This window comes from Ostrinia furnacalis, unplaced genomic scaffold, assembly GCF_004193835.3.
Source record: "Ostrinia furnacalis isolate ACB-3 unplaced genomic scaffold, ASM419383v2 OfSCF0457, whole genome shotgun sequence".
NCBI lineage: Eukaryota > Metazoa > Arthropoda > Insecta > Lepidoptera > Crambidae > Ostrinia > Ostrinia furnacalis.
In genome coordinates, this window is record NW_021130696.1 from 147,583 (window position 1) to 174,031 (window position 26,449).

The following is a 26,449-nucleotide window of genomic DNA, read 5'->3' on the forward strand; positions in this document are numbered from 1 at the left end:
TTTCTCTAGATCTGACTCACAGTTACGTTAATAGCTTTTTTCCGATTTAAAAAGTAATTCAGATGCTTAATATTTGAGGAAATTGTCGAGGCAATGTCCTTTTTAGGCCTTTTTGGCGAGTCAAGAGATTCATCCGACTGGTCGTGTTTAGGTGAATTTAATCCTTAAATGCAATGTTGAACTTAAATGTTCGTGCTTTTCTACCAATTTCTAGTGAATTATTAAGCTGCCTACCCAATTTTTTCTGATTTTTGTGATGGCTAGTGTCATGTCTATGGACGTGTCGTATGACGTTTCCATAGAAGCTTTTCGCCCGCGCGAAAAGCGCCCGATCGGCGGGCGACCATTTTGTTCCAGTGACTTTTAGCACGTGGCGCGATTTAAAATTGCGCCGTGAGTTCTTCGAATAACCGCGCAAATAACCGCTCCCGTGAGTTCTGAAATAAAACCGCAATTCCACAACAGCCGCGGGCGCGGGTGAAAATCGCGCCGTGAGTTCTTAGCCGTAGTATTCAACTATGGTATTCAAATACTACATCAGTGTGGTGATAGGTATTTGCATCAATTTTTGTTGCGCGACCAACATTACCTTAGCGGGAGTGTTCCCGGCGCCGCTGGTCCGGCGGAGGCGCGCTTGCTGCAGCTGGTGCTGCAGGCCGGCGGGGTCCGGCGGCGGCGCGGGCGGCGCGGGCGGCGGCGGCGGCGGCGGCGGTGACACGACCGCGCCGGGCGGCGGCGGCGGCGCGGGAGGCGCGGCGGCTGGTTGCTGCTGTAAGATTGTGAAGATTACAAACTTCAGTGGTTATTCATATTTATTTTCTTTATTTGGGATAGCATAGACAAGTGGAAAAAATCGGAACTAATAATCCAGTATAGTAGCGCCCTTTTAATAATGTGTATCAGTGCTTGGACAATTATAAAAAAATGACAAGAACCATCCGGCTCGAAGGACCACACAACAATGTACAGTGTCCCAAAAAGCTCGGACCGTGGTTGTAAAATAAAACACTGATCCAAGTGAAGTGAAGTATATTGAACCTTAATGTTTTAACTTAAATAGCCAGGAAAAAATCAAATGATATCGCGATTGAACGAAGCACATCGCCATCTAGCTACGCAATTTCAGACCCTATGACTTTTGACATTTTCCATAACCTAAACTATGATAGACGCAATCTCAAACAATTCCAATGATCGCAAACGTGATTAGTATTGAAGCTATATTTATTACAAATTTTAATGCAACTTACCATAGGTGGCGGTTGAGGCGCGGCGGGTGGCGTTGGCGGTGCAACAGGCCCCTGAAAAAAATTAAAGAAGTCATTTATCTTTATTTAATAAAACCATGGTATTCTGTGTCCTATGTTTTCACAGAACTGTGATATCTAAGCTGAGCTTTGCATTATAATGGATAGTGTAGGTGTAGGTAGATGTGATATTTTATAATTACGCTCTTGTACTGAATGCTTATTTTTTGTGATAATTGTTATTTTTTTGCGATTTTTAAGTGTTTTGGTGATCACATAAATTCAAAGCCCAGCGTAAGCCTCGTGAACTGTAAACATGTACTCACGTTGTTAAGCGGCGCGGGCGGCGCGTGCGCCAGGTTCTGGTGCGGCGGGACGGGCGGCGCCGCCGGCGCTAGGGTCATGTTCGGCGGCATCGGCGCGCTGCAACACACATCACTACTGTTAGTACGGGACTAACTGGATATTAAGCCTATGGCGATAGGGTCCCATAATAGGGATGTTTCCTCGGTAAAAATAAGAGTTAGAATTAGTCCGTCGATTAAGTAACTTATCAAAAAATACTCGACACGTATTTTTCACTTTTTCAAACTAATGAAAATTTAAAGAGATACAGAGCCCCAAATTTCAAAAGAACAGGCCCGTGACGCCAAGGCGTGCTTAAAAGTGTAGCACTTTACGACGACACGCGGAACTTCAACGCATCTTAGCTTCGTAACGTAAATATTGACGGACGAAAAAGGAAACTAGCCTATTCTGGGATTGTAGTCAAATACAACTATAGCAATAGCGGCAGAGACATGTTCGGCGGCATCGGCGCGCTGCAACACAACACTACGTGAGTACGGATGGGGGCAACGCCGAAACACTGTTCACGTAGTTTCGTGTCTATAGGTCATAATACAGGATGGAACTTTTAATACTGTAGACGGAAAATTTGATTTATCAAGTTTGTTAGTGAGATTTCATCCTTATACTTAAACCCTAACGATCGATGCAATAAAAATACAGGGTGTAATTTTTAACAAATTTTAGTTGGTTCGTTTCCCGGGTGTGGCAAGCAAATTTTTAGAAATCTTTGAATGCAGTTCTATTTCTTTTCCCAAATTAAGGAATGTTTCCTTTGAGTAAAATTTTCTATCTACAGTATTAAGAGTACTTTCCCTCCAGGTGACATTACAAAATTCCACCCTGTATGGTCTTTGTGTGAGATGAGAGAGATAGCAACTTCTGATGCTGGAGACGTACTCGGAAACGTTCAGTGAACGATTTTCCAGCTCGAGCTGAAAGATTTCGGGCTTCGGAGCTGGATGAGCTAGAGCTGGAGCGTGAACCCAATACGACTTAAAAAATCTCACGCAAAATTTTGGGGGCGCGCCGCTGCTGGTTACCTGTTAAAAGCAACAGGCGCGTGCCTCTCGCATGAGGACTTATGCCCGTTTTCACCATCAATACCTAATTTATAAGTGACCCCCTATGGTAACAAATAACGGAAATTTTGTTTACATAGGAGTCACTTAAAAATTAGGGTTCGATGGTGAAAACGGGCATTAGTTACTCAGAAGCATTTTCCTGGATGCAGGCCGCTACCAATCGTGCGATGTGGAAGTCATTGGAAGAGGCCTATGTTCAGCAGTAGACATCCTATGGCTGGAATCGGCCGTTTGGTGTAGTGGTTCGAAACGGACTACTATTCCGGAGGTAGCGGGTTCGATTCCCGCACAGTACAAACATTTGTGTGCATGAACATATTTGTTTGTATTGGACTGGGTGTTTTCTAAGTATAATAAGTATGTATTAGAAAAAAAAAAGTATTTAAGTATGTTTATATCCGTTGTCTAGTACTCATATTACAAGCTTTGCTTAGTTTGGGACTAAAAGCGCAGTTTAGAATGTCTAAGGATATTTATTTATTTATTTATTATGGTTGGAATGATGATAAAGGTAGCCCACGTTTTTTTTTTTTTTTTTNGGCGGCGGCGCGGGCGGCGCGGGCGGCGGCGGCGGCGGCGGCGGTGACACGACCGCGCCGGGCGGCGGCGGCGGCGCGGGAGGCGCGGCGGCTGGTTGCTGCTGTAAGATTGTGAAGATTACAAACCTCAGTGGTTATTCATATTTATTTTCTTTATTTGGGATAGCATAGCGAAGTCGAACAATTCTGAAAAGTGGAAAAAAATCGGAACTAATAATCCAGTATAGTAGCGCCGTCTTATTAATGTGTATCAGTGCTTGGACAATTATAAAAAAAATGTCAAGAACCATTCCAATGATCGCAAACGTGATTAGTATTGAAGCTATATTTATTACAAATTTTAATGCAACTTACCATAGGTGGCGGTTGAGGCGCGGCGGGTGGTGTTGGCGGTGCAACAGGCCCCTGAAAAAAATTAAAGAATTCATTTATCTTTATTTAATAAAACCATGGTATTCTGTGTCCTATGTTTTCACAGAACTGTGATATCTAAGCTGAGCTTTGCATTATAATGGATAGTGTAGGTAGGTATTATATTTTATAACACCGCTTTTTAGCAATCGGTCCAAGGCCATCAAATCTGCCACGCATTTGACACACTTCCCCTCTTGTACTGTTTAATGCTTATTTTTTGTGATAAATTTTTCTTTTTTGCGATTTTTAAGTGTTTTGTCGGTCTCTACTTTTGGTGATCACATAAATGCAAAGCTCAGCGTAAGCCTCGTGAACTGTAAACATGTACTCACGTTGTTAAGCGGCGCGGGCGGCGCGTGCGCCAGGTTCTGGTGCGGCGGGACGGGCGGCGCCGCCGGCGCTAGAGTCATGTTCGGCGGCATCGGCGCGCTGCAACACACATCACTACTGTTAGTACTGCGAATTGAGTTTCAATAGATTTGGATCTCAGAGAGATGGACATTCATGGTTATTTTAGTGGGTAGGCCTTCTAGCAGGGAGAGCCCCATATAACCCGTCGCCATGACCACAGCGGCGGTTACAGTTTTATGCATTTTTTCCACATAAAAAAAATATTTGGATGACTGCTGTAACTGTAATTCAAATTTTAAATAAAAAGCTTTAAATTGACGTTTGTAAAATTTTAAGTTCTACTTTAATTTTATGGATGGATAAAATGCCTAATTTTATATCTGCTAGAATACGCACAAGAGGGGATTTACTTCCTCCACCTTTCTTATCCTTATCCTTGGTAGGTCTCAGTCAACTGACACAAGCGCGTGCTTCTCGCATAAGGACTTAGTTACTCAGAAACATTTTCTTGGTGTTCAAGCTCACCTGTGTTGGTGCGGTGGTGCGTGGGCTTGCTAGTATAGACACAGGCGCGTGCCCGGAGGAATTCCCGGGCCCGGTAGGTGACTAAATGAGTATCGTTTTGCAATCTCTACATTTTCGTGGGGTTTGGGCTTACCTATTAGTGCGGAGATGCGTGGGGGTAGATGCGAGCTTGCTAGTACTTCTTTATTACTCATGTTTAGTGACTCAGAAGCATTTTCCTGGGGTCTGGGCTCACCTGTTGGTGCGATGATGCGTGGGCGTGGGCGTGGGCTGGCTGGGCTGGTGCGGCAGCGTGTGGTGCACGCCGTGCGGCGGCGGCGGCGGCGCCGGCGCTGTCGCCGGACCCGCCGGCGCTTGCTGGAGAATATAATTGATGTCACATCACTGGTTCATACAAATGGGTTAATAATATTCCAGATACAATAGAAACTTTTAAGAAATTAAAGCTGGACAACTTTGAAATTCTATCCGACTTTATACTAAAAGTCCGGTCGCCGAGCACGTAGAATTTAGTCCAATGACCCCAAGCAGCCCATCCTTATCGCTCGCGCGTAATTATATTGCTGTCGCGACTGTGCGACTCGCGGCAGCAGAGCGATAAGGAAGTGCTAGGCGACCGGGCTTGAGCATGATAATCTAAAATCTTATTCTAGTGGTAGTAATTAACAATCTTGTGTACTTGTATATTAAGTTTGAAGCCTGATGTTTCCCACTCGAATTTGGTCCCATTCGCATTTTGTCCCATTCGCAAAATGGTTACACTCCGACAAAGTTAAAGTTATTTTGGAAAAAATAGTTTAACTTGTAGGTTGAAAGTATGACCATCGTGACGAAATGCGAATGAGATGGTCTGCGTCAAACCCGTTTAGGTAGATTTTTGTGAAAATTACAATTACAACTTTGATAATAGTGCAATAGATTAAAACAAAAGTATCTCACAGACTCGGTATTTACGAGAAATCAATATACCTACTACAAACACTGTCCTTAATAACAACAATCTGAGTACATGTGCTCAATCAAAAATACGTGAGCACTGAAAAAAAAGAAAGATTAAAATCTATTCACAACACAAAATTAACTGAAAAAAAAAACCACAAAAGTGAAGATAAAAGAACCAACGTCAAAAGAATGAAAAAAAATATTCAATCCTTATTTTTACAAAACCTACTTTTTTGCTTTTAGAGCCATTTAGAACTTATTTTACAACAGTCGTGTACATACAGACTATCTACAGCATTACTACCAAGCGTGACAGGAAAATGAACCCTATCGCCAACGACATAAGCACTGACCTGCTGATGAGGCGGCGCGTGGTACTGACTGGGTGCCGCGTGGTACTGCGCCGGTCGTTCCTATTTATTTAGAATGGTTTATGTTAAATGTATGTGATATGTACAAGCGACCAGCCTAAGCTGACCTTTGGGGATAGATTTAGTAGGCAGTTCGTAATGGCGCAGTTACACTATGCGAAGTTGATCGAACACGCGCACGGAAGTATGGGCGACGCGCGGTGAAACGAAATAAATTGAGTGTTTACACTATCTGATTCGATCAAGTTCGCGCATAGTGTAACTGCGCCATTAGGCAAAGAGAAATGGTAGTGATATGAAAATATCTAGATTGCTATTACTAATTTCTGAACTAGCTAGACTGGTAAAAATGATTATTGACTGTATATTTGTTAAAGTTGTTCATTCTAGCTCAGAAATTAGGTAATAATAATCTAGATCAGAATAAAAACTTGTGAATACAGCATAGTGAATTACGAATGGGGTTTTATACAATGAAGAATGTTAGGGCAAAATATATTTAGTTAAAACGTAGCCTTTATGACATTATTCACTTCAGAGCTGAACTTTTCTTCACAAAAAAATTACGTAAGCTAATTCAAGCTTCCAAGGTATGGAAGCTTGAAAAAGCTTAAGTGATTTTTTTGACCTTGCGTTTCAGTCACGTATCATGACATCATGTGATCAGGAAGGCTTTATAGAAATAGATGATGCTACAGATTAAAAGAGACGGCCGCTAGTCCAGTCTATTCCAAAAATGTTGTCACCTGCGTGGAATTCAGAATTCTTTTACGCCGTGGTTAAGACACGTGGCATTAGCATCGCGTCGACTTAAGATTCATGTAGCTGTCGCGTCGCAGTCGCGTTAGAGTCGCGTTGCAGTCACGCTACAGTCGCGTCACGGTAGCGTCATATGCTTACCTGCGTAGGATGGTGGTGTGGCGCATGGTATTGACTGGGCGCTGCGTGGTACTGAGGCTGCGCGTTATGCGGCGCGTGGTATTGGGGTTGCTGCAATATGGCCGCGTCTTCTCGCGTCATCGTTCTGGAAGGAAAACACGTCTGGTCAAAATATGTGAAGACTGAAGAGAAATCGGACACTTTTTACTTTTTTTTTTGTTTTTTTGTTTTTTTTTTCCTTTCTTCTTAATCTTTGGCANGCGGAATAATACAGTGAAAGATATGGTAAAATGGGGACATGTGGATATGATGAGGCGCTACTAGATGGAATGGGTAGTGAAAGTTGAGTTCCCGCAGTCTACGATGAAACTGATTTTTTATGTTACAACATTTCCAATAGATACCTACCTAGTTAATTCATTTAGTCTGATGACTCATATTCAAAGTAGATATGTTTTGAATTAATCCAATAGGCGATTCAGAAAGTCCAACACCCATCGCCATCTCTTTACCAATAGTTTGGAGTATCAAACTGGAGTTTTCAGATAGCTCTGGGATAGGGACAGAATTCCCAGTTGCATTGGTGGCTTTGTTGAGAGCACCGCCTTCTGCTCTGGCTTTGCGTTTTTAATCCCTCCAGCACTAAAATATAAAACAGTGATTAGTAGTACCTTTACTGCTTTGATTTGGCACATAGCTATAACTGGAGTGCAAATTTATTTGATGTACCTTTTTGTAATGTAAATTCTTTATGAAAACTACTATTTCCACTGCTCCACAGACCTACTTGACCTCAATTCGTCGAATGCTGCTTTTAATTCTACCCACTAGCGCTCTGCTTGAGCAGTGCCATGTTTTGTATTCCTCAGCGAAATCCTTTTTCAACAGCATATTTGTATTTTGCTAGTTGTTGTGGCACCCTGTATGGGCAAAAGCCTCCTCCATCTTGCTCCACTTTTGCCTGACGTGGGCTAGATCAAGCCAGCTTTTGCCCGCTGTTCTCCATATGTCATCAGCCCACCTTTCCTTGTACATAATATTATACCTGTTGTGCACGACCGCCCACTGTTGGGATCTGAAGTAGCCGCTCGGTGTGTCGGTGCGTGCACTGGGTCTGATCGGCGGAGCTCGAACCGCCAACCGTTCATCGATAGTTCTTGATAAATAAAAACGCAATGGACTGTATAGCTTCTTTAATCACTTCACAAATTCACAAATCTTCACTTAACACTATGTAGGTCCTGTCCTTAAGTCTAGAACTACACTACACTTTGCCCGTTCGAAAAGGGCAACCGCGTCGCGTTTAGGAGGAGCTTAGCTCGACTCGCACTTATTCCGATTTGAACTGGACTGCACTGGACTGGCTGACGAATTAACTTTTTGGGTTTTTTTTTTTTTTTTTTCGGACGGACTATGCTGGTAGCCGTGAGCGGCTTTTTCAGCTTCACCGGACAATAGGTGAGCGCAGATGGCTCTCAACCTCAAAATTTAAGCGACGAGCCTAAGGGCGCCCCCGAGTGGGGCTCGGACCTCGGCCTAGGGCGTTGCTGGGGGACGGTAGCCTAACGTAGGTTTGGGGAGAGAAGCGGCCCGGCACGTGCCGATACCGCGAGAAAAAGGGACGGGTCGAAGGGGACCGCGGCGCGAGTCCTCGAGAGGACGGTAGATATATCGGTTGGAGTGGAGTGGTGCTAGTTTTCGCGAGCTGTTGGTCGATGGCTAGGGTGATGTCGTCGTCGGGATCGCTGAGGGCGTTCCTGGGACGACGTCTGCGCGGGGGGGTGGGGAGGTCCGGCGAGTAGTTCGCCGCCCCGGAAATGAGGGGGTTCGGGTGGGACGTGGCAGAGTCAAAATAGTTCTCAGATAATTGCTTGAGGTACGACTTAATAGTCGGTAACCCCAAGTCGCTCACCTGTTGGTGCGATGATGCGTGGGCGTGGGCGCGGGCTGGCTGGGCTGGTGCGGCAGCGTGTGGTGCACGCCGTGCGGCGGCGGCGGCGGCGCCGGGGCTCCCGCCGGGTTCGCCGGCGCTTGCTGGAGAATAGTTATATTGATGTCACATCACTGGTTCATACACAACTTCCCAACAATTTATTTGTTCATCATACAAATGGATTAGTGAAAAACGCGTGGATAGAAACTGAATCGTTTTCTAACAAAAACCGAATGTCTTTGACTGCAATGTGTAATGTATTGAATATACCTTGTTAGATAGGTATAAAAACAAAAATATAACAATAAACAGGACTTGTTCTAGCATGGTAATCTTATCATAGTCGTAGTAATTTTAAACCCGCTTAAGTAGATTTTTGTCAAAATTACAATTATTACAACTTTGCTTATACTCATAGTGCAAGTTAAAAAAAAGTATCTCACAAACACGAAATTTACGAGAAATCAAAATATACAAACACTGCCATCAATAACAACAGTTTTAAGACATGTGCCCAAAAATACAAAATAAAGCATTAATAAATAAAAGAAGAGAAAGACAAATATTAAGACAAAAAAGATTAGAAACCAATGCGAAAGTAATTTAATCCGTATTTTGTTACAAAATGCAATCACCTACTTTTTTTTAGAACTTATTTTACAACAGTCGTGTACATACAGACTATGTCTACAGCATTACTAACAAGCGTGACAAAGGAAAATGAGCCCTATCGCCAACGACATAAGCACTAACCTGCTGATGGGGCGGCGCGTGGTACTGACTGGGTGCCGCGTGGTACTGCGCCGGTCGTTCCTATTTATTTAGAATGGTTTATGTTAAATGTATGTGATATGTACAAGCGACCAGCCTAAGCTGACCTTTGGGGATAGATTTAGTAGGCAGTTCGTAATGGCGCAGTTACACTATGCGAAGTTGATCGAACACGCGCACGGAAGTATGGGCGACGCGCGGTGAAACGAAATAAATTGAGTGTTTACACTATCTGATTCGATCAAGTTCGCGCATAGTGTAACTGCGCCATTAGGCAAAGAGAAATGGTAGTGATATGAAAATATCTAGACTGCTATTACTAATTTCTGAACTAGCTAGACTGGTAAAAATGATTATTGACTGTATATTTGTTAAAGTTGTTCATTCTAGCTCAGAAATTAGGTAATAATAATCTAGCTATCAGAATAAAAACTTGTGAATACAGCATAGTGAATTACGAATGGGGTTTTATACAATGAAGAATGTTAGGGCAAAATATATTTAGTTAAAACGTAGCCTTTATGACATTATTCACTTCAGAGCTGAACTTTTCTTCACAAAAAAATTACGTAAGCTAATTCAAGCTTCCAAGGTATGGAAGCTTGAAAAAGCTTAAGTGATTTTTTTGACCTTGCGTTTCAGTCACGTATCATGACATCATGTGATCAGGAAGGCTTTATAGAAAAAGATGATGCTACAGATTAAAAGAGACGGCTGCTAGTCCAGTCTATTCCAAAAATGTTGTCACCTGCGTGGAATTCAGAATTCTTTTGCGCCGTGGTGAAGTCACGTGGCATTAGCGTCACGCCGAATTAGATTCATGTAGCTGTCGCGTCGCAGTCGCGTTAGAGTCGCGTCACAGTCACGCTACAGTCGCGTCGCGTTAGCGTCATATTCTCACCTGCGTGGGATGGTGGTGTGGCGCATGGTATTGACTGGGCGCAGCGTGGTACTGCGGCTGCGCGTTATGAGGGGCGTGGTATTGGGGTTGCTGCAATATGGCCGCGTCTTCTCGCGTCATCGTTCTGGAAGGAAAACACGTCTGGTCAAAACATGTGAAGACTGAAGAGAAATTGCACACTCACTGCGGGCGCCCGTCTCACAGTCGCGACAGCAATATAATTACGCGCGAGCGATAAGGATGGGTAGCTTGGGGTCATTGGACAAAATTCTACGTGCTCCCGGACCAGACTATAGCAGACTTTGGAAATAGAGGGTCTATGATTATTTATTTATTTATTTATTTATTTAATGAGCAACATAATAAGCTTACAGAAAACCCAAAGCGCTTACATGTTTAGTCACCACATTGATTACAATAAAATTATATATAGTCAAAAAATTACACAAATTATTAAATTAAATTAAAATTAAATTATTATTACACGAAATTGTCATCGCTTTTCCTAGATATGAAGAAAATCTAACGAGGAACGACATGTGCGTTTTTCGGTATCTCAAAAGACGTCCATTGCTGGATAAAAGCCTCTCCTCCAGGATTTTCAAGGCGAGAGTGAATAGGCAGCAGCTACTTACAGGGCAGATTTGTACCATCCTAGGCTGCATCTCACTTAACACCAGGTGCGATCTTAAAAAAACACATAATGATTGATCCTGCTAGGTTTGGCTACGAAATGATCCAAAGGCCATCCAGAAGCTTCTTCACAAATGTATTTTGACATACAAATAGGTAATTTATGGTGTGTAGGGAAGGGTCCATGCACACAAAATCTTTTAGACACTCTCGATGCGCTTGCACTTCTCTGCTCTGCTTTGCTTTGGTGAAAACCTGGCCTAAGCCCGGCAATACACGGACCGCTTGAAGCAGTCAGGGTCGACAGCTTCAAGCTGCGACTGCACAGTGAACTGCAGAGTTCTATGGACGCACATACACGAACCGCTCGAGCAGTTGCAACTGATTCGGGCGGTCGACAGCTCGGTGAATTTTCATCGTGCGGTCAAGCAGTCGCCAGCCATACACTGACTGCTCGAGCTGTCGACAGCTCTCGCGCAGTTACCTCCGCCCACTTTCTTCATTCCACTTCGCGCGCGCTTGTGATTTGTTGAGCAGTTATCACTGGCAGCTTCGAGCTGTTGACTCTTGACTGCAGGAGCGGTCCGTGTATGTTAATCACTGACTAACTGCTCGAGCTGTATTGCCGGCCTAAGAGCGATAAGACGCGTCGACAGCATCTCAAAAGAAAGTGATGTACATAGGCCCTAAATGTTTACTAATCTCTAGTTACCTATACCCCATGTCCTCGTCGTAGGAGTGCGCGTTGTTGTGCCCATTGTACGGCACGGGAGGGTTTGGCGGCTGAGGCGGCGGCGGCGCGGAATTGCCGCTCGGTTTGTTCGCTAGGATCTGGAAGAGAACAGAACATTACACGATGAGTATACGGGACTATTTCCACTCGTTCCCACTACTGCAACTCCTGTCAGTGGCGGCGTAGCATGGGTTGGCACACGGGGCGATGCCTGGTTGTACTTAAAACCACGGAACTGCTGCCTCACCGGCCTCGGGTAAAGACCAGGAATAAACTATTTTCCAGCGTAAAAACAAGTTGCCTTTCGTCCCGCCACTGGTGGAAGGTCGCCACTTGCCTTCGCTTGGTTGTACTTGAGACCGCGAAACTTTGCTGCCTCACAGGCCCCGGAACAAACTATTTTCCGGTGCAAAAACGAGGATATTACCTCCAGCGTGTGCATCATGGCTCGCGCGAAACTGTCTGCGTCCTCGCGACACGAGAAGTTCAGTCCGTACACATGCCTCGCGTCCCGCCACTGGTGGAACGTCGCCGTCGCCTGGTTGTCTTGAGACCACGGAACTTTTCTGCCTCACAGGCCCCGGGCAAAGACCACGAATAAACTATTTTCCGGCGTAAAAACAAGGTGCCTCGCGTCCCGCCACTGGTGGGACGTCGCCGTCGCCTGGTTGTACTTGAGACCGCGGAACTGTTGCCTCACAGGCCACCGGCAAAGATCAGGAATAAACTATTCTCCGGCGTAAAAACAAGGTGCCTCGCGTCCCGCCACTGGTGGNCGCATGAACCTATTCTGGAGGACTTGTAACCTATGGATGTGGGAGGGGGCGATGTGTGCAAACACTGGGCCTGCATACGTGAAAATGGGACGAATGCAAGTCGTGTAAATTCTCAACTTATTTCTAAGCGACAATTTACTACGACTGTTTAGAAGACAATGGAGGCGACCTAGAGCGAAGGACGCTCGGTCGCGAACGGTTTTCACATGTTCGCGGAAGGTTAACCCTTTGTCAAGAGTGACGCCGAGATACTTAACCTTCTTTGTCCATGGAATGGGACGATCGAACATAGTGATCGATTTGGGCGTGGGAGGGAATTTGCTATTGCGAGCAAAGATGATGGCGGCGCTTTNATTAAATTTAATTGTTTCAAAATAGAGTCTAATGCGGATTTGAAATACGCCATGAGTCACTGGCCGGGAGCCTACAGAGCGTTCGCAGTTGAGCAATAAGTATTTGAAATGTATTGTCGAATGATCGACGAATGTCTGATACCACAACTGCAACTGCATCCCGGCCAACTACTATTTCAGCAAGAAGGTGTCTCACCACCCACTGAGAGTACCTCGATGGAGACACTGAGGACTATTTTTTCTAGCCGCCTCGGTCACCAGATCTCACACCATGCGACTTTTTCTTGTCAAGTCAAAAGTTTACAGCAAACAATCCTTAAATAATTCAGTTTCTGTAAATATCCGCCGTGAAGTTGCAGGGAAATTATTAGCGCGATTTGCTCTCGCATAGTTGCGNTTTACTTTAAATTGCACACTCACTGCGGGCGCCCGTCTCACAGTCGCGACAGCAATATAATTACGCGCGAGCGATAAGGATGGGTAGCTTGGGGTCATTGGACAAAATTCTACGTGCTCCCGGACCAGACTATAGCAGACTTTGGAAATAGAGGGTCTATGATTACACAAAATTGTCATCGCTTTTCCTAGATATGAAGAAAATCTAACGAGGAACGCCATCTGCGTTTGTCGTTATCTCAAAAGAAAGAAAGAAAGAAAGAAATAGACTTTATTGAACACAGTAAGCACAAATTATAAACGATAACAACAAAAAACGAATATAGAAAATAGTGGGCTACTGTGTCAATAGCCCGCTCAGCATTTATCCTGACATGCTCGTAAGGGCATGTCAAGAAACTGGTCTTCCGCGAGAGCCCTTGTTGTGGCTTCGCGCAAAGACGTCCATTGCTGGATAAAAGCCTTTCCTCCAGGATTTTCAAGGCGAGAGTGAATAGGCAGCAGCTACTTACAGGGCAGATTTGTACCATCCTAGACTGCATCTCACTTAACACCAGGTGCGATGATTACTTAAAAAACACATAATGATTGATCCTGCTAGGTTTGGCTACGAAATGATCCAAAGGCCATCCAGAAGCTTCTTCACAAATGTATTTTGACATACAAATAGGTAATGTATGGTGTGTAGGGAAGGGTCCATGCACACTAAGTCTTTTAGACACTCTCGATGCGCTTGCACTTGCACTTCTCTGCCCGCTCCTCCGCTCTGCTTTGGTGGAAACCGGGCCTAAGGCCGGCAATACACGGACCGCTTGAAGCAGTCAGGGTCGACAGCTTCAAGCTGCGACTGCACAGTGAACTGCAGAGTTCTATGGACGCACATACACGAACCGCTCGAGCAGTTGCAACTGATTCGGGCGGTCGACAGCTCGGTGAATTTTCATCGTGCGGTCAAGCAGTCGCCAGCCATACACTGACTGCTCGAGTTGTCGACAGCTCTCGCGCAGTTACCTCCGCCCACTTTCTTCATTCCACGGCGCGCGCGCTTGTGATTTGTTGAGCAGTTATTACCAACTGCTCGAGCAGTTATCGCTGGCAGCTTCAAGCTTTTGACTCTTGACTGCAGGAGCGGTCCGTGTATGTTAATCACTGACTAACTGCTCGAGCTGTATTGCCGGCCTAAGAGCGATAAGACGCGTCGACAGCATCTCAAAAGAAAGTGATGTACATAGGCCCTAAATGTTTACTAATCTCTAGTTACCTATACCCCATGTCCTCGTCGTAGGAGTGCGCATTGTTGTGCCCGTTGTAAGGCACGGGAGGGTTCGGCGGCTGAGGCGGCGGCGGCGCGGAATTGCCGCTCGGTTTGTTGGCTAGGATCTGGAAGAGAGCAAAACAATACATGATGAGTATACGGGACTATTTCCACTCGTTCCCACTATTGCAACTCCTGTTAGTGGCGGCGTAGCATGGGTTGGCACACGGGGCGATGTCTGGTTGTACTTAAAACCACTTAACTGCTGCCTCACCGGCCTCGGGTAAAGACCAGGAATAAACTATTTTCCGGCGTAAAAACAAGGTGCCTCGCGTCCCGCCACTGGTGGGACGTCGCCGTCGCCAGGTTGTCTTGAGACCGCGAAACTTTGCTGCCTCACAGGTCCCGGAACAAACTATTTTCCAGTGAAAAAACGAGGATATTACCTCCAGCGTGTGCATCATGGCTCGCGCGAAACTGTCGGCGTCCTCGCGACACGAGAAGTTCAGTCCGTACACATGCCTCGCGTCCCGCCACTGGTGGAACGTCGCCGTCGCCTGGTTGTACTTGAGACCGCGGAACTGCTGCCTCACCGGCCTCGGGTAAAGACCAGGGATAAACTATTTTCTGGCGTAAAAATCAAGGTGCCTCGCGTCCCGCCACTGGTGGGACGTCGCCGTCGCCTGGTTGTACTTGAGACCGCGAAACTTTGCTGCCTCACAGGCCCCGAAATAAACAATTTTTCTGCGTAAAAACAAGGGCGTTACCTCCAGCGTGTGCATCATGGCTCGCGCGAAACTGTCTGCGTCCTCGCGACACGAGAAGTTCAGTCCGTACACATGCCTCGCGTCCCGCCACTGGTGGAACGTCGCCGTCGCCTGGTTGTACTTGAGACCGCGGACGATGCCGCAGTTTATCACCACCTGGAATTTGATAAAATGATGATTAGCACCTGGAAAAGTGATCTGAATAGCAAAATTCAATCTTATTCCTGTCACAAAACTCGGCATACAAAAGAACAGGTAATGCACTTGAGAGCTCAGCGGGATTACTCCCAAAACGTTAGCCGACGTTTCGAATGTTGCCATCTCGCTCACCCAAAGCGAGATGCCAGCATGAGCGACAGTGACAGATAGACCCGAAACTACGTGAATAGAGTTACGGAGTAGCCCTGCCAAGGGGATCCAGCTATGAGCCTACCTAATGTTTCATTCTTATGTGTCTAAGAGCGAAAAATTCGGCCTAAAAGTCTTTTCCTGAGCCAGGCTGCCCCTTTCCAGAGTCAGACTATCCCGCCCTTTCCTGAGCCAGACTGCCCCCTTCCTGAGCCAGACTGTCCCGCCCGCCCTTACCATGACCCAAAAGTCCATAGATCCAGTGCTTCAAGTTGTTGTCAAGTTCAACCAACCTCACGCGTTCAATCAACCCTCACGCGCTGTTATGTCCAACAGAACAGAGCGTGAGGGTGTGTTTATAAAGATACTGACCTCATGGTCGTTGAGCTTCCTGCCCACCACGCGGAAGGTGTTGTGCTGCGTGTGGTGGTAGATGTGCACCTTGGACACGCCTGCGCTGGAGCCCGAGGGAATCCAGCGCTTCACGTTGTCGTCGTACACCATGACGGGGCTAGTGGAGCTTGACGTCACACGTCAGCGAGACTACAGGCACTTGTGAGCTTAGCGGGGTTACTCCCAAAACGTTAGCCGAAGTTTCGAATGTTGCCATCCCTCTCACCCAAAGCGAGATGCCAGCATGAGCAACAGTGACAGATAGAACTGAAACTACGTGAACAGAGTTGCGAAGAAGCCCTGCCAAGGGGATCCAGCCATAAGCCTACCTAATGTTTCATTCTTAAGTGTCTAAGAGCGGAGGCTCTGTGTATCTTAGATGCTCTATTGGGTCAGACTGGCCCCCTTTTCCTGGGCTACTTAGCTGTTTGAGTCTTCTTCTTCTTCTGTGCCTTTTCCCATTTCATTTGGAGTTTGCCTCCCTCGTTTTAAAGGTGCCAAGACAGTCTTAGACTAAACTACTTGAGGGCCCTAAAACTTGAGGATACTGACCTCATGGTCGTTGAGCTTCCTGCCCACCACGCGGAAGGTGTTGTGCTGCGTATGGTGGTAGATGTGCACCTTGGACACGCCTGCGCTCGAGCCCGAGGGAATCCAGCGCTTCACGTTGTCGTCGTACACCATGACGGATGCGCGCGCGCTGCTTATGGATTGCTCGCTGTGGACAAACAATAAGCATTGTTAGAATGACACTTCTATCATAACTTTTTCCTGCGACTTATTTATTTAAAACTTATGCACATAGAGACTTAAGGCTAACTTAGGCCCAGAACACACGGTGAAACGCAACTGCAACTTCTAGTTACTTTTGAGTATCATCTAAGTTTCTGCCATAGATTCCGTTGAGAGACTACACATGACGCGACCAGTTTCAACCAGTTTGGGCCTTAATGCCATTTGGCATTCCCCTCCACCTTATGGTCAAACAGAAAATATGAATGAACGACTTTACCGCGTGAATTTCGATTAGATACTTCTATCATAGATATCAAGGCCAGAATTCATTATAAGGTCATTTTGTCTCCTTTGCAGCGCTGTAACTAGGGCAGGAAGTGTCCATCCAGATATAGGGCGCAGATTTTAAAAAATACCTGACTGGCTGAAGGCAAGACCGTGAAACAAGGTTGCAAAGGAATCGAAGAGGCCCTGATGTAAGCATATTGTTTCTTTAGACACCTCTTACAACATGAACTGGAAGAGTAAGGGTGGCCCTGTTCTGTGGCCGATGAATTATCGGACACAATGTAGTGATCAATTCTAATATCTAGCCATGAACGAAACGTAGCCACGTAGGGAAGGAAAACTGTAAACAGAAATTTTACAAGTCCNCCTCAAGCAAAGACCAGGAATCTATTTTCCGGCGTAAAAATAAGGTGCCTCGCGTCCCGCCACTGGTGGGACGTCGCCGTCGCCTGGTTGTACTTGAGCCCACAGAACTTTGGTGCCTCACAGGCTCTGGAACAAACTATTTTCCGGTGCAAAAACGAGGATATTACCTCCAGCGTGTGCATCATGGCTCGCGCGAAACTGTCTGCGTCCTCGCGACACGAGAAGTTCAGTCCGTAGACATGCCTCGCGTCCCGCCACTGGTGGAACGTCGCCGTCGCCTGGTTGTACTTGAGACCACGGAACTGCTGCCTCACAGGCCTCGGGCAAAGACCAGGAATCTATTTTCCGGCGTAAAAACAAGGTGCCTCGCGTCCGGCCACTCGTGGAAGGACGCCACTTGCCTCGTCTGGTTGTACTTGAGACCGCGGAACTGCTGCCTCACCGGCCTCGGGTAAAGACCAGGAATAAACTATTTTCCAGCGTAAAAACAAGTTGCCTTTCGTCCCGCCACTGGTGGAAGGTCGCCACTTGCCTTCGCTTGGTTGTACTTGAGACCGCAGAACTTTGCTGCCTCACAGGCCCCGGAACAAACTATTTTCCGGTGCAAAAACGAGGATATTACCTCCAGCGTGTGCATCATGGCTCGCGCGAAACTGTCTGCGTCCTCGCGACACGAGAAGTTCAATCCGTACACATGCCTCGCGTCCCGCCACTGGTGGAACGTCGCCGTCGCCTGGTTGTACTTGAGACCGCGGAACTGTTGCCTCACAGGCCACCGGCAAAGACCAGGAATAAACTATTTTCCGGCGTAAAAACAAGGTGCCTCGCGTCCCGCCACTGGTGGGACGTCGCCGTCGCCAGGTTGTACTTGAGACCGCGGACCTGCTGCCTCACAGGCCTCGGGCAAAGACCCGTAATAAACTATTTTCCGGTGCAAAAACAAGGACATTACCTCCAGCGTGTGCATCATGGCTCGCGCGAAACTGTCTGCGTCCTCGCGACACGAGAAGTTCAGTCCGTACACATGCCTCGCGTCCCGCCACTGGTGGAACGTCGCCGTCGCCTGGTTGTACTTGAGACCGCGGAACTGTTGCCTCACAGGCCACCGGCAAAGACCAGGAATAAACTATTTTCCGGCGTAAAAACAAGGTGCCTCGCGTCCCGCCACAGGTGAAACGTCGCCGTCGCCTGGTTGTACTTGAGACCGCGGACCTTTGCTGCCTCAAAGACCTCAAGCAAAGACCAGGAATCTATTTTCCGGCGTAAAAATAAGGTGCCTCGCGACCCGCCACTGGTAGAAGATTGCCACTTGCCGTCAAATCAAATCAAATCAAATCAAATCATTTATTTCGTTTGAAAGTGGTACATGTAAGTGATGGTAAAGTAGATTTGAGTAGTATCACACATGTAGTCGCCTGGTTGTACTTGAGACCGCGGATTTGCTGCCTCACAGGCCTCGGGCAAAGACCCGTAATAAACTATTTTCCGGTGCAAAAACGAGGATATTACCTCCAGCGTGTGCATCATGGCTCGCGCGAAACTGTCTGCGTCCTCGCGACACGAGAAGTTCAATCCGTAGACATGCCTCGCGTCCCGCCACTGGTGGAACGTCGCCGTCGCCTGGTTGTACTTGAGACCGCGGACGATGCCGCAGTTTATCACCACCTGGAAGTAGATAAAAGGATAATTAGCACCTGGAAAAGTGATCTAAATATTATGCAAAATTCAATCTTATTCCTGTCACAAAACTCGGCATACAAAAGAACAGGTAATGCACTTGAGAGCTCAGCGGGATTACTTTAGCAGACGTTTCGAATGTTGCCATCCCTCTCACCCAAAGTCTTAGTTCCTCCTCTGAGCCAGTCTACCCTTTCCTGAGCCAGGCTGCCCCTTTCCAGAGCCAGACTATCCCGCCCTTTCCTGAGCCAGACTGCCTCTTTCCTGAGCCAGTCTTACCATGGCAAAAAGTCCATAGATCCAGCGCTTCAAGTTGTTGTCACGTTTTGGGCAGAACAGCGCGTGAGGGTGTTTATAAAGATACTGACCTCATGGTCGTTGAGCTTCCTGCCCACCACGCGGAAGGTGTTGTGGATACTTAGCTGATTGAGTCTTCTTCTTCTGTGCCTTTTCCCATTTCATTTGGAGTCTGCCTCCCTCGTTTTAAAGGTGCCAAGATAGTCTTAGACTAAGCTACTTGAGGGTCATAGAGTCTATCTACTAAAGTGCTCTTAAACTTGAGGATACTGACCTCATGGTCGTTGAGCTTCCTGCCCACCACGCGGAAGGTGTTGTGCTGCGTGTGGTGGTAGATGTGCACCTTGGACACGCCTGCGCTCGAGCCCGAGGGAATCCAGCGCTTCACGTTGTCGTCGTACACCATCACGGATGCGCGCGCGCTGCTTATGGATTGCTCGCTGTGGACAAACAATAAGCATCGTTAGAATGACACTTCTATCATAACTTTTTCCTGCGACTTATTTATTTAAAACTTATGCACATAGAGACTTAAGGCTAACTTAGGCCCAGAACACACGGTGAAACGCAACTGCAACTTCTAGTTACTTTTGAGTATCATCTAAGTTTCTGCCATAGATTCCGTTGAGAGACTACACATGACGCGACCAGTTTCAACCAGTTTTGAGCCTTAATGCCATTTGGCATTCTCCTCCACCTTATGGTCAAACTGAAAATATGAATGAACGACTTTACCGCGTGAATTTCGATTAGATACTTCTATCATAGATATCAAGGCCAGAATTCATTATCATGTCAATTTGTCTCTAACTAGGGCGGGAAGTATCCGTCCAGATACAGGCGCAGATTTTAGATTGCACAGAAAATACCTAACTGGCTGAAGACAAGAGCTCCGTGAAACAAGGTTGCAGAGGAATCGAAGAAAGAAAGAAAGAAATATTGATTGCCATGGACATCACAAAAGACAAAAGAGGTAAATAAAAAAAAACAAACAAGACAGAGGTGACACATAAAACATACCATTGAAGAGAAAGTAAACTTAACAGTGCCACCCTGTCGCACAGCGATGCCCATCGCAATGGGACCCCACTCAGCATATGCACGCTGGTTTTCAGTGTGCCCCAAGAAGAAGAGGCCCTGATGTAAGCATATTGTTTCCTTAGACGCCTCTTACAATATGAAGTGGAAGAGTGGGGATGGCGCTTTTTATCGGCCACATGATGAAGTGATCTATTCTGAGACGTAGCCATGAACGAAACGTAGCCACGTAGGGAAGAAAAACTGTAAACGGCAATTTTATAAGTCTCAAGTTTCTACTGTAAATCTTTATTCAATTTAAATTATTGAAAGTAAAGCTGCAAAATATTTTGCGAACTGTTTTCCTAACCTAGATTCAGTGTTTACGAATATAAAATGAACTAAATCGACCTCCCCTCATCAATTAAGTGCCGGAATATAATCAGCTTGTCAATTTCTTATCCATTTACTCCAGTAACCTTGGTTACGTTTACATCACCTTTAACGACCTTCGAAGAGAGTTCAGTTTTGTTTATCGACAACCAAGGTTAAGATATTACCATAAGAAACATGGTGACTGGTAGAATCACTACTGTGATATCAGATCTATTACTTTCAAATAATATGTCGTCCAGGTATTGGATACATACAGATCAGGCTGTGTAAGTGTTGGAAATATTCCGAGGCGATCCCGGTTTTCCTGAAGTTCAGACAACCCTGCCTTGATTAACAGCTAATCTTGCCGATTCCACGCAGCAGCAGTAGACGACTTGTTGTCACGTTTTCTGACGGTGTTTCATACAAACACATACAAGTAGAAACCAGGGCACAACATCATGTGCTTCATCGACTGGGGAACACAACCACACTTGCACCACAGCTTGCACTCCAAGTTTGAGCCATCCAAGAATCCCCTGGACAGATTGTCCTTACTACGGTCGACCTGCGTAAGTTGCCAAGCCAACCTGGTTTAGGGACTACCTTTTGCTTACAAATTAATACCCGTATTCATAAACGATGCTTGCTTAAGCGAAGCAGAAAATCGAACGCACAGCGTTGAATAGAGCTCTGTGATTGGTTCGTGTGTGACCCTGTGCGCACTGTGAGACCTCATAGTAATGTTTGTGAATACGGGCGTAAGATTAAGTATTTTTTACGAACTAAGTAGACGATCTTATTATTGCAAGAGTAATGTTGCTGGTTCGACCCGCATTACATCAGCGGACGTGACGTAATGACGTAAAGGGCCGGCCCACGCTCCCTAAGCCTACGATTGACAGCCCCATCATGCGCCATCTGTCATTTTTGCACTTCATCAGACAATATTAGAAAAAGTATTGTCTGTCTACATAATAAGGCAACTGGGCCTCTAAGATTCTAGAGTAGATTTTTGTTGATTTGGTGTTGGATAAATTAATGGTTTACATCCACATTAATGGTGGGCCCAGTTGCCGGGAAAAGAAATTAAAATTAAAACCGGGGATTTGGCCCGAGGACCAAGCTAAAAGTGGGCCAAGTCGCTGGAGACTCTTACGCCCGTATTCATAAACGTTATTATGAGGTCTCACAGTGCGCGTGGACGCACAGGGTGACACACGAACCAATCACAGAGCTCTATTCAACGCTGTGCATTCGATTTGCGGCTTCACTTAAGCAAGCATCGTTTTTGAATACGAGTGTTAGATTGAATTTGAAATCCACCCAGGCAATGTCGCGGGCAAAAGTTATATGACTAATAAAATCATTTTTCGGTAATAAATTCGTTTTATTTACTTAATAATCCATTTTAAATTATACGTTACCACTTCGAGGCAATAATTAACGCTAATCGAGAATTTCTTACAAATAAATACTTTTAACGTTGCATTTTACAATTTTAACAAATAAGCCATTTTCCAATGAACAATATATTATTACCTTTATAAATACAATCAATTATAAGTTAACGTATTTCAAACATAATCGACTATTATACTGTGAGGAAGGAAACTTTATTTATTAACATTTGGCATGAACTCCTTTAGGTTTTCCTGTAGCCTCGATTTGCAAGGTGCCTATATTTTATACAATGCCAGTCATTCTTTGTAACGTCATTTTTTTAACGGCTTATGTGACTGCACCAGAAAGTCTGCCAACAGAGAGAGATGGAGGGAGATCGTGCGGAGAGTTGTATCCGCATCTACAACCGATGTGAACAACGCCTCAACGTGACCACGACCGCTCCGCCAAGAGCGTAACGAATAAGAAGAAGAAGTCATTCTTTAAAGTTTCTTCGTTTTTTTAAATGACCAAATGACGTCCACTGCTGGACAAAGGCCACCCTCAAATATTTCCACAACAACCAGTCCTGCTGTCAAAGCCGTTTAGTCTTCTGTAATATTTTCATGGATAAATTGATGAACGTATCTAAGTAAAGAATGTCGTATACGTGTGATACCATTTAAATACCATACCGCCTAGTTTTATAAGTAGTTTTTTTTGGGTCAGATTGTTTGCTTGCAGTAGAACTAATGCCCGTTATCACCATCGATCCCTAATTTTTAAGTGACCCCTACGACAACAAAATTCCTGTTATGTGTTACCATAGGGATCACTTCAAAATTAGGGATTGATGGTGAAAACGGGCATAAGTCTCAGCCCCCTAGAAAAGTTGCAAAATGCGACAGTTTTCATGTCGATAAATGGTCGAAAGACCTTTATTTTTTGTATGGAGTTACAACGGATTCGATTTTCGATTCAATCAAGAAGTGCCACTTGTCTAGACTCACAGACCAGTGAACAATTCCAGAAGTCTGCTTCTTTTCGTGTCGACAACAAACCTACACAGTGTCAGCCCAAAACTCCGCCACAAGAGTGGCGTTGTCAATAGCACTCATCAAATCCTCCTGAGTGCAGTTGCTTGGGCACTCAGGGCATGACATTCCAGAAGTATAACTATGTGTTAATTTCATGTACTTAATAAAAATCAAAATATCGATATTCAGTACTACGATACACTCTACCGGTCGATATAACCTCTACCCCGATTATGCAACAGCATCAGTTTGAGAACGGACGTGGGCCGGATTGCCTGAGAAGGTCGCGCGATGAGCGAACCAGACGGTGTCATAGTACGGGGGCGACGCATCCTCGAATTGGGTCATTTACCTGTGGAAATTCGAATTTCGAACCAGTAGAGCTATTGGTTAATTTATTTAAAACAGTTGCTAATGTTGATGTCGTGCCCTGAGTGCCCAAGCAACTGCACTCAGGATTTGATGAGTGCTACTAACAACGCCACTCTTGTGGCGGAGTTTTGGGGCTGACACTGTGTAGGTTTGTTGTCGACACAAAAAGAAGAAGAAGTTGCTAATGAGGGCCATAGTTTTTACTTAACAGTTGGCACCACTAGCGAGTGACAGTACCTTCAGTTAGCGTCACTGTCTTGGCCACACAAACAAGAGAGCCTTACTCTACAATAGCGTCAACTGGTGATCGCTAAAACGATAGATCTTATTGAGGAAATTCGAATTTTGAAGCAAGAATAAGGCCCGATTCGACCAAACTTTTATCCGAGAACAACTCCAGTGGGTCTAGACAAAGTGCAAATTATAATCGCAAACCAGTCGAAAAGTGGTCGAAAACCTCTTTTTTGTATGGAGTTTTGACGGATTCGATTTTCGATTCGATCAAAAAGTGCGTTTTGTCTAGGGGGGCAGTGGGTCTAGACAAAGTGCAAATTATAATCGCAAACCAGTCGAAAAGTGGTCGAAAAGCCCCTTTTTTGTATGGAGATTTGACGGATTCTATTTTCGATTCGATCAAAAAGTGCGTTTTGTCTAGGGGGGCTGGTATAACTGGCACATTGACAGAGATAAATATGTCAAAATGACAAGTTTATTCTGAGATTAATATTTACTCTTGTTTGGTGGAATCCACCCTAAGTCTATTGGCTAACTTTTTAAGCAGTTGCCAACTATTTTTCAATATACACTGTCTTTAAAAGGAGGTCTCACGATGCTCTCAGCTGATTCATATTGAGATTAACCTCAATACAAGTATGAGTTACTTCATCAATACAAATAAAGGAGATAATCCGTTACATAACACAGACTTTGACAAATGATAAGAGCCAAAAAAAAAGAGACGGGGGCGAAGGCATTCAAGATGAGAGACAATTCAAAATAATAGCGAGATTAGAAAGGAAAAGTAAATAATTTTCAATGGGAATCATTAAGTAAGTACTTGACTGTCGTAATAACAACAATGTTAACAGCATTGTTGTGTTTCGGTAGTTGGAGGTAAGAAGATAGCCAGTTCCTCTGTGATTGAGGATTCCAGAGGTTCAATTCCAATTTCTGCCTGATTATCACTTTTCATCAGTTAAGAATGTTGTGATGCAACTTGATGCAAGCCAAGACCTTCCCCGTAATAAGTAGTTAAAAAAAACTTTCATGAATATGTTCCTTTAAATTCTATAGGTACAAATCTAATGTCCATTTAATATCCCTAAAATTGCCGAATAATGAATTCAATTACTAAGGAAAGGTCGTAGTGGAGGTAATTTGGGGATATTGAGACCTTTCCAATTTAATTACGACGGAACCCTGGACCCTGGGCACAGGAAACAAATGTCTCTATGGGCGTTTATTTGAACCAAATAATTGATAATGTATTAGAATACTCTTGAATTTACTCGTAATAATAATGAAAGTACCTAATGCATGGTATCGATGTAGATATGATTCGCTATTAAGGTAATTGAAGAACTTTTTATTGAGGCATAGGATTTATTTAAGGTAAAGTTGCTTGCCAAAATAAACACACTTCTTAAAAAACGCTTAATCGCATGAAAACCGAGTAAATTTTCAATTGGCTGTAAACTTCGATTTTGATCAACTTTTGAAATAACAATTTCAGTTAAGTTCGCGGTGTGATGACGTCATAGTACCCCATTCTCCCAAAAATGTTTATGGGAGAGTCGTGTTTGACAGCTCATAAAAGTATGTCAATTGACTGCGGTGTAGGGTGTTCCCTGCCTTATCACCCGACTGCGTTGTTTTCTTAATTTTCTCATTCATTTTCAAGTCGCACATCGTTCATACATGTTTCATTCATTAGTAATATTAATATTCACATAAGAACAGTTAGCTAAGAGTTAACAGCAGCTGCATGACCAGCCGGTGGCTCATCTGATAATGTTTACACTATCGCCCGATTGTTTTGGCGATAGCTTTGCGTTTGCATAAGAGGTCGCCGACAGGTTTAATTGCTTTGAAAATATTGTAGACATAGTTTTAAGACGTTCGAGTAGGCACCTAAATTGTTATTTGTCTATTCACAAAGAATAAGCAGTAATTGTAAAATAGAGATAAGTTGTGCAAGAGGTTTAACTATTACATAAAATTTCTAGAATTTAATTTAATTATTATTAATATTCATCCAATAAAGAGGGCTCCAATAAAGCAGCTCCTTTTGTGTTCTTAGAGGTTCGACAAGTGTCTTCACAAAGGCCTAAGATCTTTCAATTTAGACTCAATAAAAAAAAAATCGAAAAAGAAATCCTTTATACCAGTTGATTGATTTAAATTAACTCGTATTCTGAATATCGCTCAAAAATGAATTGAAATACTTATCCGAGGACAGATTTAAGCCATTACCTAATGTAATTTGAAAATTTTATCGTAGTTTGTTTGTACTAAAAAGGTTAAGTTTCGATTCAAAACTTAATTCAACCTCAAGAATATAATCGCAACTGAATTTAATCTAGAATTCAGGTCTAATAAAATTAAAACCGGAGGTAAGCTACCCATATTTACACGACCCAGCTACTAATACAATGTAAACAACAATATTGATTAAACCACCGGCTCCTAACAACTTCTTATCGGTAGACTGATAACAACGTAGTCTCAGAAACTTTGTTTATATTAATTTATTAATTAGAACAGCTAGGAACTGGAATTCGCTGCCTGCTGCTGTCTTTGCCGAACACTTTAATCCAGGCTTCTTCAAGGCGAGAGTGAATAGGCACTACAGGGCAGATATGTACCATCCTAGACTGCATCTCACTTAACATCAGGTGTGGTTGCAGTCAAATACCTGCTTTGTTCTGCATAAAATTACATTA

At 44.6% G+C, this 26,449-nt stretch overlaps 1 protein-coding gene across 1 annotated transcript in view; it reads right to left on the minus strand.

The window, feature by feature from the left end:
• LOC114365785 (protein enabled-like) overlaps positions 1–26,449 on the minus strand; it is a 46,544-nt gene that overhangs the window by 14,426 nt on the left and 5,669 nt on the right. Inside the window, exons 2-13 of the mRNA XM_028322457.1 lie at positions 19,598–19,763; positions 18,859–19,014; positions 14,459–14,577; positions 10,307–10,430; positions 9,388–9,447; positions 8,614–8,735; positions 3,966–4,062; positions 3,574–3,624; positions 3,223–3,320; positions 1,574–1,670; positions 1,251–1,301; positions 590–769 (exon numbers count right to left, since the gene is read on the minus strand). Coding sequence (XP_028178258.1) covers positions 590–769; positions 1,251–1,301; positions 1,574–1,670; positions 3,223–3,320; positions 3,574–3,624; positions 3,966–4,062; positions 8,614–8,735; positions 9,388–9,447; positions 10,307–10,430; positions 14,459–14,577; positions 18,859–19,014; positions 19,598–19,763 — 1,321 coding nt within the window. The remainder of the gene's footprint in view (positions 1–589; positions 770–1,250; positions 1,302–1,573; positions 1,671–3,222; positions 3,321–3,573; positions 3,625–3,965; positions 4,063–8,613; positions 8,736–9,387; positions 9,448–10,306; positions 10,431–14,458; positions 14,578–18,858; positions 19,015–19,597; positions 19,764–26,449) is intronic.